This window comes from Dermacentor variabilis, chromosome 5, assembly GCF_050947875.1.
Source record: "Dermacentor variabilis isolate Ectoservices chromosome 5, ASM5094787v1, whole genome shotgun sequence".
NCBI classification, from domain to species: domain Eukaryota; kingdom Metazoa; phylum Arthropoda; class Arachnida; order Ixodida; family Ixodidae; genus Dermacentor; species Dermacentor variabilis.
In genome coordinates this window covers 112,289,680-112,303,220 of record NC_134572.1, presented here as the reverse complement: position 1 = coordinate 112,303,220, position 13,541 = coordinate 112,289,680, and the positions used below count along the sequence as shown (strand labels likewise).

Genomic DNA, 13,541 nt, shown 5'->3' with positions numbered 1-13,541 from the left:
CATGAAAATTTTACCGGATAATTTGAACAGCCAGTGTGCCCATATCCGGATAATACGTCAGTTTAAACTATGGCCTCCGTGATTTTTCCGTGCCTCCGTGATCCGCGGCGGTAACAGTGCATTGCTGCACACTGTAAGCAGACTGGAGGGCGCAGTCAACGGTGCAACTAACTACCGCGCCAAGCAGTCACGCATCGATGACTACCGTATTTACACGATTGTAAGTCGACCACTTTATTTAAATTTGAAAATCTGAAGTTGAGGGGTCGACTTACAATCGAAACCAAAACATGGCACCGCCCAAAAAGCGAGACCAACGGGAGCTACAACATAGTTAGAATTTTATGTTTGCTTTATGGCCCTACCCGTAGCTTTTTGCTATCCCGCGTGTTTGTTCGCTTTTCGGAAGGGTTTTTCAACATTTTTGAGAGTTTTACAGTGCACACAACACTCATGAGGGGGTGTCGATAGTTGATGGAAGCGCCGCTGTTCCATTCGCGGCGGCACCCTCAGAATAGCGGCACTTGTGGGGAGTATCGGTAGTTCATGAAAGAGCACTGCTTGCGGGTTTCTCTTTGCCTGTTGCGCTTAGCTTTCTTTATAGTTTGACAAAAGGCATTGGTTTGACGTGTTCCACTTGACTGGCGGCTACGTGCTACTTTTATGCTTCCTCAGTCGTCATGAGTGCTCCAGGCCCACTAATCATTCCGCACTCATTCACAGCAGCGTTCAAGAGGGCTGCCATCCTTTACGCCAAAGAAACAAATCACTGCGTAGCGGGCCGCAAGTTCGATACTTCTGAACAGGTGGCGCGAGAGTGGCGACTGCAGCGAAGCGAAATTTTCACCTGTGATGGCAAGTGAGGAATTTCCCACATGCCGAAGTCTGGACGCTTTCCGGAGCTGTAGGCTAAGCTTGCGGCGTACGTCGCTGAAATGCGCGATCGGTCCCTGCCAGTCAAGTGCAACATGGTCATGAAACAAGCCCGGATCTTTAAGGACCTGCTCCGCTGTGAGTACGAGTGGCTGGCGGCAGAAGACCGCGAAATTACGCCAACCGGACCTGTCAGAAGAGCCTCCCTGACGGCTGCATGTGGTTGGATGCATTCGGCGTGGGCTGCTGTTCCACAAGATGTCGTGGTGCGGTCGTTTACCAAATGTGAAATTTCGCGGGACGACGACGCGCTGTGGGACTGTAGCAACGATGAGGATGGCAGCGCTAGGGAAGATGAGTAGTCCAGTGACCATGTCAGCTACTAATAAATTTTCGTTATTGAATGCCCCCTCAAGTATGCTCTTCTTTTTTTCCTGTCACGCGATATGGGGAGGTCGACTTACATTCGAGTCGCCTTACAATAGTGTAAATACGGTACTTCGAGTGACCGTTTTTCAGGCGAAATAAAGGTGCAGTGTCGATACAGCCACATTTCGTACGTTTATTTCTTGTTTTTCGTCCATTTTTGATAATTCAAAAAACCCGGTTAATTCGATGATTTTTCGAGGTCCGACAGACTTTGAATTAACGAGGTTCTACTGTACAGTGAAACCTCGTTAAACCTTAGTTGTCCGGAGCTCGGAAAAAGTATGTACTAAACGTTAGTACTGTTTAAACGAAATAGCATGAGATCGCCCACTTACCTGTCGAAAACGGAACTCAGAGACAGTGCGATGAAAGGGGAAAAAACATACAGTATTTATTCACTTCGCGCGACAAAAGTTATTTTCGTTTGATGCCGCGGCGGCCTAGCATGACGACAGCGGCCTTAAACTTACTGAATCTGCATGCCAGCTTCTCAGCGAGCCCCCTCCTCTTGGCAAGCACTCGCACGGCAGATTCCTCATTGGCGTTATGTGTTCTCCGTGCACGCGTGCAGTAGTGCTGCAGAAGTCCCGGGGCGCCTTTTTCATTGCCGGGTGCCGGAGTTCAGAATACTTTTTGTTTGGAATATTTACGTTATCGCACCCCTGTTCTCGTCGCGACGGCTGCTTTCATGAGGCTGACGTAACGCGCAGCTTCTGCCACTGTCGGGCCTGAATAGCCCGTGCTGACACTTTCTGTGTCGTCCTCATCACTGTCACTAGTCGACACTTTGGCAACAACAGAGGCAACGATAGCGAAATGTCGAACCTCGTAACCGACACCTCTTCGCGGTCGCAACAGCGCTGCCGAGCAACTTCTTCGCATTCCAAATGCCACACACTGTAGTCAACAGCAGATCCATGTCGCGGGCCAGCGCCGACTTCTTCGTGTCACGTTCGATAGCACGGACGATGTCTAATTTTTCTTCTATGCTGAGCACCCGGCGTCTTTTTTAACCAAGCTTCGGCATGACGCGAGTCCTCGCTTGCACAACGCCACAACACTCTCTGGCACGGCGTTGAAATGATGTTGATGTGGCTTCACGTGCAAACGCACAGGGCGCTTGGAGGCCATTGTACCGATATCCGAGGCTTGTTGTTCTGTTGGGCCACCCGATGGAGACGACACACCGCCGTGTTGGCGCGACGAAAAGTGGAAACGCTACGTTTTAACCGATGCGTACGCAATAAGCTGGTACAGTTTATGCGAATACAAAATACATTATGTTCAATGGCTGCTGAGTCGGGGAATTGGCTTTACTACTTTTAAACCGAAACTACTGTTTAAGCAGGTACGGTTTAATGAGGTTTTACTGTACACGGCTATAGATTTGAAAACTAAGTGCTTCTAACTGATGAGGCGATCGTCGTGAACATATTGCATCGGATAGTGACTGCAGCAATGATGCACTAGGGCAGGCTGCCTCAACGTTGTCCTCACAGGAGGCCCGGCAGATGATTCAGTACCTCCTGGGCTTCGTTTTTGCGTGGAACCTTCCGCTGCGCTACGTGGAGCACCTGGATGCCTTGAAGAAGGATGTCAGCAAGCTTCATGTAAAGCATGCAATGCTGATGGACATAGGATTTTCTCGTGCAAGCCAGTGAGAATTACGTGGCGAGATGCTTGTGGCGATCTCACCTCAGCGTTTCTTCTGGATTTCTCAAGCTGACAGGCTGCCGTGACAGCCTTTTCGTAATATTTAAAAGGCCCCTAAAGGGGGCCACCAAAGTGATGCCTTGGCATGCTCACACTTTTCAATGCCGTTTGTGTCATACATCATTTGTTTGCATTAAAATTGGGCAGTTCCACTTAAGCAAAGTGTGTAAGACTCATAATCTTATTAAATCCTTTTCTGTACCTCCACCAGATGTGCCCTTGTCATATGGAGTGTATGAAGTGGTCAACACGCCAAACAAAGTCCACTTCTGTGAGTTCCTTTGGGATCCAACCAAAGAGACAGGAGTTTTTGTGCGGGTAAGTGCACTTCCACACCCTTGGCATAAGAAGTAGCATAAGGGCTTTTTGTGTGCTTGAAATGTTCTATATTTGTGTTCTTTTTTCTTCAACATCACACAGTACAATGCTTCTCGCAACATTTTTGGTTGGCAATTTTTAACCCTCTAAAACTTTTTTGTCCAGGCAATGAACCAGTAGAACATACTGACTGAAGAGCAAGTGCACTGCAAAATAAAGATGTATTTTATTTGATGCTGTAACCCCCCTGCTGTAACACTTTGGGGCACTACAGGGTAATCTTTGAATAAACAATAAAGAATGGGGCAGTGCTACAGTTTGGTAGCATGCTGTATTCTACAAATCCTCCAATACCCAGAGGCTGGTATCTTTTTACTTATGCGCCAAGTGGCAGTTTGGTAACATACATTTTTTTCAGTGTTGCTATTTTAGGCTTACTCCTCCAGGGAGCAGTGCCTGCATATTTTCTATCAAGGCGGTAGCATGCACGCTGGTCATATTCTTTTGAAGTTTTCTTTTGGTAACTACTTTTATGCCTGTCCTAGCTGCATGAACCCTTAAAAATTAAGTACAAAAGAAACAATACAAAATGGGGCATATGATCATCATTTGAATGCCTAGGCATTCCTTATGCATGTGGCTGATTCAAATTTGTGTTCGTGACCGTATGGTAACATGGTGCAGTAGTGCGTAACATTTGGCCTTTTATCAGAGGTAGTGAATTTCCTCACTTTTTGCAGTTCCGGCTGTCTATTTGCTACAGAAATTCTGTAAAGTTGTATGTGATAGAACCAATCAGAAATACAGGATCAAACTTTTTTAAAAGCGTAGCTTCTCGCACAAAAACTAGGCACTCGCATTTGTGTTTGTGACTGCTTTGTAACATGAGTGCTAGTGCTTCTACCGTTCAGACTTTTTCCTCAAATGTTTTCAGCTTGGCTCTCTCTTCTTGGAATCAATGCAGTCCAGTTTTATTTGTATTTAGCATTCTCTGGGAGCTTACCCTGATTTCACGAGACTGTCTAATCATTTTTCTGGGCTGACCCCAAAGATACTGCAGTATACTGTGCTATCTTGAGGGTCAGCCCAAGCGAGGTCAGTCAGCCCACACAGAGTCTAAGCAGACCTGTCTGCAGAAAACAAATGGTACTACTTTGAGCACCACTTCCTCAAGGATAGTTCGGAACCCTGTGGAGCGGCTGCACACTAGATGAACAAATAATCCACCCATCATACTCTACCTATAAAACCCATAAGTCACCCATAACACATAATGCAACACAGCAGCATAAACAGTTCTGAAAGCATAATAAATGCATTCTTTGATAGCAGTCGGAATTGGTTGTTTGTAAATTTTTATAGTGCAATGCCAAAGTTTGCTGTAAACGGCCGTCAGTACACATTCAGTACATACCTAGTGACAGCGATGAGCATAGATTTGCACGACACTATGGTACGATGTTACCAAATGGTAGCATACCAATTTTTTTTATTTCCAGAATAAATTAATTCATTCTTGTATAGTGGTTTACAACCAGTTTAGTAAGTACAGTAAGCCAGTAATAAATTTTATTAGTTACTTTCTCAATATACGGCATCATAGTGGGTTAAACTAATTGTTACTTTTATTTATCTGCTGTCATGTAGTCTGTATTCAGGGTTCTGACAGTATCAGAATTAAGATGTAGCTTGCCCTGAACTTTAAATTGTGCAGGCAGAAACAGCACAACAATGAAGCTGACGGCTGCACTGCATGTCCTGTCTAGTACTTTTCTGTAGCATTGTATTTGCTAGCGTGATTTTAATGTCTTAAATATGAACCGACCAGCCCAACAGTGTGCATTGTTAAGCTTGCTCTATGTGTTGATGTGTGCAAGGGTGTAAGAAGAGTGCAAAACGATTTCCATGTTGTACTAGTACTTGCATAGCTGTACACTGTGCAGTATGTAATAGTATTTTCAGTTTCTTAATGTTATGACATCTCTCATGTTCTGAAAGCTACATTGTAACGAAAGGCCTAACAAGCTAATCTGTTGGTGTGTGCAGATATCAAATTTTCAATCTTGAAGCGAATTCAAATCATGATAACCAAGTGTGAATTGAATTGAATATTTTTCTAGCGCGGACACTATTTGTTTCGCAAAAATACAATGTTGTTCACCAAACAGTTGCAAAAAGAAGGAAAGTTTATTGTACAGCAAATAATGTACAGGGAAATTATGCTTTGAAATTATGCTCACTATGCACACTGGTGTCTGGCGTCTGCAGGTATCTCTTCACAAGCCAAGCCAGCAACAGGCACCCGCACTCACATGAATCTTCTCTTTTATTCAATATTTTATCATGCACATAGCTTTCAATCTGTGCATGTGGCAGTGAAAGTTGCTGCAGGTTAATGAGCTTATCAAAGCCTTTCCACAGTGCTGACGTGGAAGGAGCCTATTCAAGAGCTTTTGTTGTTAAAAACATCTCTGGGTTCCTTGGTGTTCAAATTTTTCTTGCTTCTTCTAAAGCCAGGTTTTTAACCCCGTCTGCCATTGAAGCACCCTAGTGACTGTGCCCCCATTTAACTTTTGGTATGCTTCACTGCACTGCAAATATGCTTCACCATGATACATTTTGTATGCTTCGCCGCGTAACATGGTTGTACTGCGGCGAAACTGACTGAAAGAACTGGCAATGGCAATTTTAGGGGTTTCGAATAGTTAGTGTCTTTCGAATCAAATACTAACTAATTCGAATCAAATATTGAAAGTTTCGAATATTTGCACACATTTACCTTTACTATTCAGTTCCCTACTCTTCTCTATTCTCCCCATTTTGCACATAATGAGAAAACAAGTTTCAGTTTTTATTGTGTGTTTTCAGTTCCCTACTCTTATCTGTTCTCACCACTTTGCACATAATGGGAAAACAGGATGAAGAAAAGCTAGCATTCTGTTCTCATTGTCAGGTGGTAACAGTACACAAATGGGCTATTCAACTTCCATTTTTTATTTTTTTTATTTTTTCAGCACTAGGTAGCATTGCGACTTTAAGTTGGATGCAAATTGGATGCAACCTAATAGCAGTTATTTGCATGATGTGGGGTGACCTATTCCCACAGCTCAACTGCATCAGCACAGAGTTCACTCCCAAGAAGCATGGAGGTGAGAAAGGTGTGCCCTTCCGCATCGTCATTGAGACATATTCACACGGGGAGCCCGGGCCACCACAGAAGTTACACTCGGCGTCCTGTCAAGTCAAGGTGTTCAAGGTAAGACCACACTGGCAGGCATGTGTTCACAGCTTGGCTATATTCTGAAGGAGTGTGTTGTCCTCCCCTGAGAGAAAAAAGGATACAGATCACGGATTCCGCAATAAAGCCGATTTTCTTTTCTGCCTAGGAACATTACTTGTAAATGAGAACTGCAGTCCAAACTTGGCAGTGCGAACTTTTTAGCGCATGCATCAATTTCAGTTTGTGCATCTACATTACGAATAAATTCAGCTTTTTAGCGAGGCTGTGGTCCACATACCTTCTCTCATGACTGTACACAGTATCTATATTTAGTGTATGACAAAGAACCACATGTACAAACTAACCTGAAGCCCTCCATTGCATCATCCCTCAAAGCCTCATTGTTGCTATGGGATGCTAAATACAATCAGTCAACCAAAAAGTCAGTCAAGAATTCAGCAGTAGAAACCATTGTTTCTAAAGCTCCTCAACACATTCACTGCGACATGGGTCACAGGTGGGCCACTGCAATTTTTCTCCTTGTGCAGCTTTGCAGAGCTTTCCTGCAGTGCACAAGCGACGGCTTTGCTAGAAATCAACGGAGAGGAAAAATTGTGGTTGTTTCTGCTTTGACGTGTCGTGACATCGTCTCTCTGCACCTTGAGGAAGTTTTAAAGGGGCACAAATCACTGGACACTCACCAGTGGGTCACGACGTACCATGTGACGAGTGACCCACCGGTGTGTCATCACGCACAGAAATTGGGAATTCAAAATGTGCAGCTGTAGTCTATGTGTTAAAGGCCAACTGCAACAACATTTTGAGCCACATGAAAAGCCTACATTCAGATAGCATGAATTTAGAGCAGCCTCCTTGAAAAACGTTACTTTGGAAATATGTTTGCTATGCATGAGGAAAAGCTCACCAAGATGCAAGTTTCTGATGCCGAACAAAAAATAGAAAGTGCCATTACCGCTCGCTTGAAACTTGGAACACTGAGAATCTCCACAGGGCTTAGGTGTGACCTCTGAGGGCGGGTGGCATTGGTGGCAAGCTGAAAGTCTCGGTGCTTATGTGCTCAGATGTGCGTCATACCCACTAACCACCAGGTGCCTTTGATGTCTGATAAGGTGCTGGTACTTAACCACTTAACTGCTGAGTCAAATTCCTAAAGGATATTTAGAAGTGCAAAAAGAAATTGGTGAAAGTCATTGTGTATTTTGTTATCAAAATCACAAGAAACTGAACACATCCATGTGCAAAAATCACTGAAACTTCACGACGAGTTAACTCGTCATTGGCACCAGGAGACACTCATGATGGTGAGTTATCTCATCGTCGGCAGATAAAGGGTTAAATCTGTTGAAGAAAAAAGAAATTAGACAATTATCAGCCCTGCAGTTCTGCCAAGAGTGCTTGGGTAGTATATACAGTTGAACCTCGATATATCGAACAGTGCAGTGATTGTGAAATAGTTCTATATAGCCATAATTCGATATATAAAATCACGTCAAAAATGTGTCAAAAACTTCTGCAAATCAACCAATGAACCAAGGGCGTGATCGGGGATCGTTGTTCGGAGCGCGCGTTCGGTTGCGCCGCATGCAATTGGCCTAGGTCGTGCCACTTCATCAGCCATGAACGTGCAGTCGATTGTGCCGCACACAAGTAGCCTAGGCAGCGCCGACTTAGTCAGCCGTGCGAAGCCGGCGCGCCCTAGGCCAATCGCGCGCGGCACAACCAAACGTGCGCTCCAAACAACAATCCACGATCGTGTCCCAATCGTGACACACTAAGTACTCACTCGAAGCTTCACACAAAGTATTTGCTTATTTGGATGAAAGTACTGCAGCAGTGTAGCCTGCTTCTTGTTGGCAGCGACGTGCTTAAACACAGAGTCCTCAACACAGTCTAAACGATCCGCAAGCGATAAGCTGGTGCCCTCTATTGCACCGCAGTAGCGGCGTAGAAGAGCCAAAACAGCTACAGGCCCAGTTGAAGTCGGAAGCGGGGCAACATCAGCGCTTGCGGCATCAACCTTGGCAGCATTTTCATTTGGCCGCTACTGCTGCTGCAATCTCCACATCCATCAATCGAAGCATTTTGAAACACTGTTAGTAACAAAGTACAGTATTAAGTGGCATCTGCCAAGGCATCTATGAGTGAGCCCAGTGAGCGCGTGCTGTCGCACATCTTTGTGGATGCAAACTACCAGTCCTCACAAGGTGCAGCACTGAGGAGTCAGTGCGACAAATGCAATGCATCATTGACGTTGTCGAACTAGCCAAGCCACCGCTCTCTTTGAGGGTGTTGCGGGAAAGCTGACCACCTGTCAACAGAGCACACATGGTCTGGGGTGGGGAAGTTAAATATATACATTTTACGTCCGACCCCATTCGAAATAAAAAATTAAAAAATACATGCAATTTTCCGGGTGGTATAGCAAGTGTTCGATATACGCAATAACTTGATATATCGGTGTTCCATATATAGAAGTTTGTCTGTATATACATACCATCCGTTTATAACCAATTTAGACAAAGAGAAATTTTGTTGCAGTTTACCTTTAATTTCCCAGCACAACACGATAAAAAGTGATCGCTTACTGTTATGTATGCCCAGGAATGCCGTTGTACACGTGCAGGTGGACCAGCTCGGATATTCAATACTGCAGCACGTCATGCATCACTCTCTTTTAAAATGTCCTTCATTTCAAAGCCCATGGCTATGGTTGCATTAGACATTGTTAGTTGGTTAATATTCATCATTGTAAATATTGCTTGTTTTCATTTTATGAGCTGTCAAAAGACTCTTCCTTCTCGCTACACAATATATTCTGGCTGATATACTTTTGTAGGATTCAAAAGAGTAAATACATAGGCTGCTTTATTTTGCTATCATTTAAATTAATCCTTTGCATTGTGTCCTTTTGCAGCCAAAAGGTGCCGATCGCAAGCACAAGACTGACCGTGAGAAAATGATCAAGAGGCCCCTAGCCGAACAGGTGAGTGCAGAAACAGATTCCTGAAACTACCAGATTGCTTACGCTTGCTTTAAGAAGGTGTTGAAGAAATGTGGCTTAACACAGCTAGATTAGTTGCCTGCATGTATGGAATTGTAGAAGGGAACTTTGAAGTTTTGAAGTGTTTTCATGTAAAATGGTAGTTGTAACGTTAAGGGATGCAGTTGGCGACCAACAATTCGGACTCAATGGGGACTGCCAAAAGGTCCGAATAATTGAGAGTCCGAAACACACCAGATTTTCCCCGAAATAAATACATTTATTCCACGAGTTGCCAAAAAAAAAGGAAAAAACAGTGTGCCACATTCTCGGATCATCACTTTCAGAGATACCTTCGATTTTGTGTTAATATAGCAAAATGCGCATTGACGTCTATGAGTGACAGCATTCTTGGCTCAGTGCCAAGCACACTATCTTGTCCCTGTGCGAAAACGCTGCCTGTCGTGGACACATCCGATGCTAGTGACGCGCAATATCGCGTAAAATGAAAGGATCCTTCCGAAGTGATTGTTCGTGAATACGGCCCGAGTTTGTAAACACCTGTTGCTGTGCACACATATTCTTGCCCTTGGCCTCGACATTACGTTGGTGGGATTTTCTAGAAATGCCTTTTATGCTACTCCTTTTCACGCTTTTCGCGCTTCGTTAGTAGTCAGAGTGACACTCCATATGCCATTGGTGTAGTCGTGGGGTGTCGTCGACCCCCCCTCCCCCCTCAAAATTTTTTGACGAACTCCCCCTTCCACCTTTCCCAAGGAACAGAAAGTTTCAGGAAGTGGGCTGTGGAAGAGTGACAGACGAAAGGGCGAGCTTGAATGTGAAAGCAAGGTGATGGCTAGTAGCGGTCCAAAGGGGTGGTGGGTGGTTGTCATGGGGGCGATTCCCTCTGCCATCACAGAACATTGTGGCCTCAGTCATGATGCACCTCTACTTCATTCCGGATCATGTTAACCGTAACTGCTGAGGGGGGATCAGCGCTAAAAATTCCACACACAGATAATGATGGGACGAGCGTGCGCATAAAAGCTTGGGGGCATTGTTGCTTCCCACCAGGCCTTCGAGTCGTCGAAGAGCTTCTTATTTCTGGTACTTGACCAAATTGTAGACCATGATGCAGGGAAGAAAAGCATTATGAAAACATTGCAACTTGCTTGTCTGGGAACCACATAATAAGCACCCTGTCTTTCTTTCTTTTTTTTTTATTCTGTTTATTTCTCTTGTCTCCAACTTTCATTATGTTGTTAAACTTGAGAAGAGCTTGCTGTTAGGCTAGTTTGCACACGTGCTGGGCCAGGGAAGCTAGGAAACTGTTGCATCAAACAGGTGGGAGGGCAGGTAGGTGAATGGCCCCGAAGTCCACACAGAAACAGAAATATAGAAATGTTAGGGGCCGCTGCACTGTTCAACAACCCAGTGAATGTTGAAGAGTGTGACAGTGACTAACGGGAAAATAACTTTAAGAAGGAGAGTGAGGTGATGGGTACGAGGATGGGCAGGGGGAGGGGGGGGTCAAGGGCTCAAGAACACAGTTGGCAGTTAATTATTGACATAGGGAGAGCGTCTCGTCACTGCTCAGTCACTCAACACCTGACGGCCATGACCAATTGCCTAGCTGAGGCTCACCTACCCCGTTGTAACACACGCTGCTTGCTCCGGAGAGCTCATCCTATGTAAATGTTTGGGCAATTTTCAGAATAGACCGATTCCAAGAAACACTACACTTTCAAATCTCTCGGAGCTACCGGCCCTTACTTTACTGCGAACTATGAGTGCCATAATTTTCATAAAGGCTTCTAAATAGGAAGCAGCTTTGCTTCGGACTGTCTGCCTCAGTTCCCAAGTGCAATCAAATAACAATATGTGTTGCATGATGACTGCAATACCCATACTCGCAAGTTACTTTCAAACATCTCTTCAAACAAGTCAGACAGCAGGTTAGCAAAAGTGAGTGAAACTTGCATCACATCGTACTATTGAAGTTCTAGCGCAAAGCTTCGTTCCTGTATTTTTAAATCTAGAATAATATAGCATGCCAACAATGCCAAAAGTGTGATTGAGCGATAGACGACTTGCAAAATAGTGCCTGCCCTCTTCCGTATGTAGCCGTGGCCGTGCCACTCACTAGAAGATCTGGCTGCAAAACAATGGTTATCTCCACTGTTACCTGGGCTGCAACAAATCTGGCCTGGAAACAAGAAGACACATGATAGTGCGCGGTCATGTTTTGTTTGGCCCAGTTTTTAGCGCTCTTCGTTCTGCCAAGTTATGTACCAGCTAGGTCATCGACATATGTTATATAAATGCTTCAATTCATAAACAAATTTTTTTATATCATTTTTAAAAATAGCGTAAGGATGATAGCATAATTTGATGTGAAGTGGCTGAGTGCCTTGGCAATGAGAAACTTCTGTTAGAAGTTAAACAAAGCATTGTTTTGGCAATGCAAGAACGTGCATCCTTGTTAAAGCATTCTTGTCTGGGGAGTGTTAGGAGTTTGTCTGTGTGTGGTGTACAACCTCCACACGCATGTATGCACACACACACACACACACACACACACACACACACACATAGAAAGAGAGAGGTGAAGGAGGGGGAGGAGTGGTAGTTGTTGGCGGAGAATCGTCCCCCCCCCCCCCATAAAATAAATTTCTGGCTATGCCACTGCCATATGCATTATCAATGGCATCAGCCGGCCATGAACAGGGGACATTAAGGTTGGCATAGAATCAAGTGGACCACGTCACTACAAAATCGGGGCCCTTACCTCAACCACTGTCATGCTGTCGCTACTTTTCTTTATTGCAATATCAAGTTTGTATGCCGCACATGACTTTTTTAACCGATGAACACGCTTGCAGTTGGTCATTTCTTCAACGGTGCTGCCTGTAGATTATTTTTGTATTTTCTCTGCTTTCCCTTTATACTTACTCTCTGTCACTAAAATGGAACATCAGGAAGTAATTTCAATATCCATGTCTTCAATTTCTCTGTTTATATGAAAACACTGAAGTGTAGATGTGTCACACACCTGCATCTTAATACACACACGCACACACACACACACGCACACAGTTGCCGACTGTTTATTGGGACCTCACGGGGACTGCGGAAATGTCCGAACAAACAGGTGTCCGAAAAAGCAGATTAAGAAAAAAAAAAGAAATCCTTTATTTCCATGCATTTATTCGGGCTCAGCAGTAGTATTGAAGAAATCGTGAATGCGCCGTTGCGTGCTGTTCTATTTAGGCGCAGTCAGATAAGCCTGAATCTCAGAGAGGGTCGTACGGCCACTATAGGTGGCTGAAAGCACAGTCACTGCTTGTAGACACTCCGCATGCGACGGCAGCGTAGCACATGGTGCGTCATCTTCTGAGTTGGAGTCATCGTCCGGCGGCGCAGCAGAAACCTGATGAATAATCTCGCCGTCGTCGTGTTCTGTGCATGTCAGTACAGCACTATCAGCACCTGTGAAACTGTCAAATGAAATGGTTTCCAGAATCGCAATGCAACCACTGCGCAGGTCTTGGCAAAACATTTTTGGCATCAGTAGGGAGCACATCGGAAGGTGACAAATCCTAGGCCTCCCGGCACCCGCTTGCTGGCATTACCCAGCGCAGTCTGCACGGGCACTGTCGGCGCCATTAGACAATTGATGCGATGTTTCCGTATGCCACATTGCATCACCGCAACCTTGACACAGCACACAAAGCAAACATCGCCACGCCGTCACACCAACACCAGTCGCACAAACGAAAAAGGTAGCCTACTCGCAGCGTCGTGCACGAAGAAAGAAATAAATCAGCTGCTAGATTGTCTTGACATGGCTTACTAAGCTGAGACCGAAACTGCTGTAGCTATGGACCAGGCAGAAACGATGACGAGCGGGAATTTGCAGTAGCGCCACTTCGTGAGGCAGCAAGGAGGCTCCGTTCAAAACAAAAGGACGTTCATCAGGTCGAACCA

General features: G+C 44.9%; 1 protein-coding gene across 4 annotated transcripts in view; it reads left to right on the top strand.

The window, feature by feature from the left end:
* Positions 1-13,541, top strand: part of gem (transcription factor CP2 like gemini) — an 84,684-nt gene that overhangs the window by 28,808 nt on the left and 42,335 nt on the right. For all 4 annotated transcript variants that reach the window (XM_075693338.1, XM_075693336.1, XM_075693337.1 and 1 more), the window contains 3 exons: positions 3,227-3,333; positions 6,440-6,589; positions 9,489-9,557. In XM_075693338.1, the coding sequence (XP_075549453.1) occupies positions 3,227-3,333; positions 6,440-6,589; positions 9,489-9,557 (326 nt within the window). The remainder of the gene's footprint in view (positions 1-3,226; positions 3,334-6,439; positions 6,590-9,488; positions 9,558-13,541) is intronic.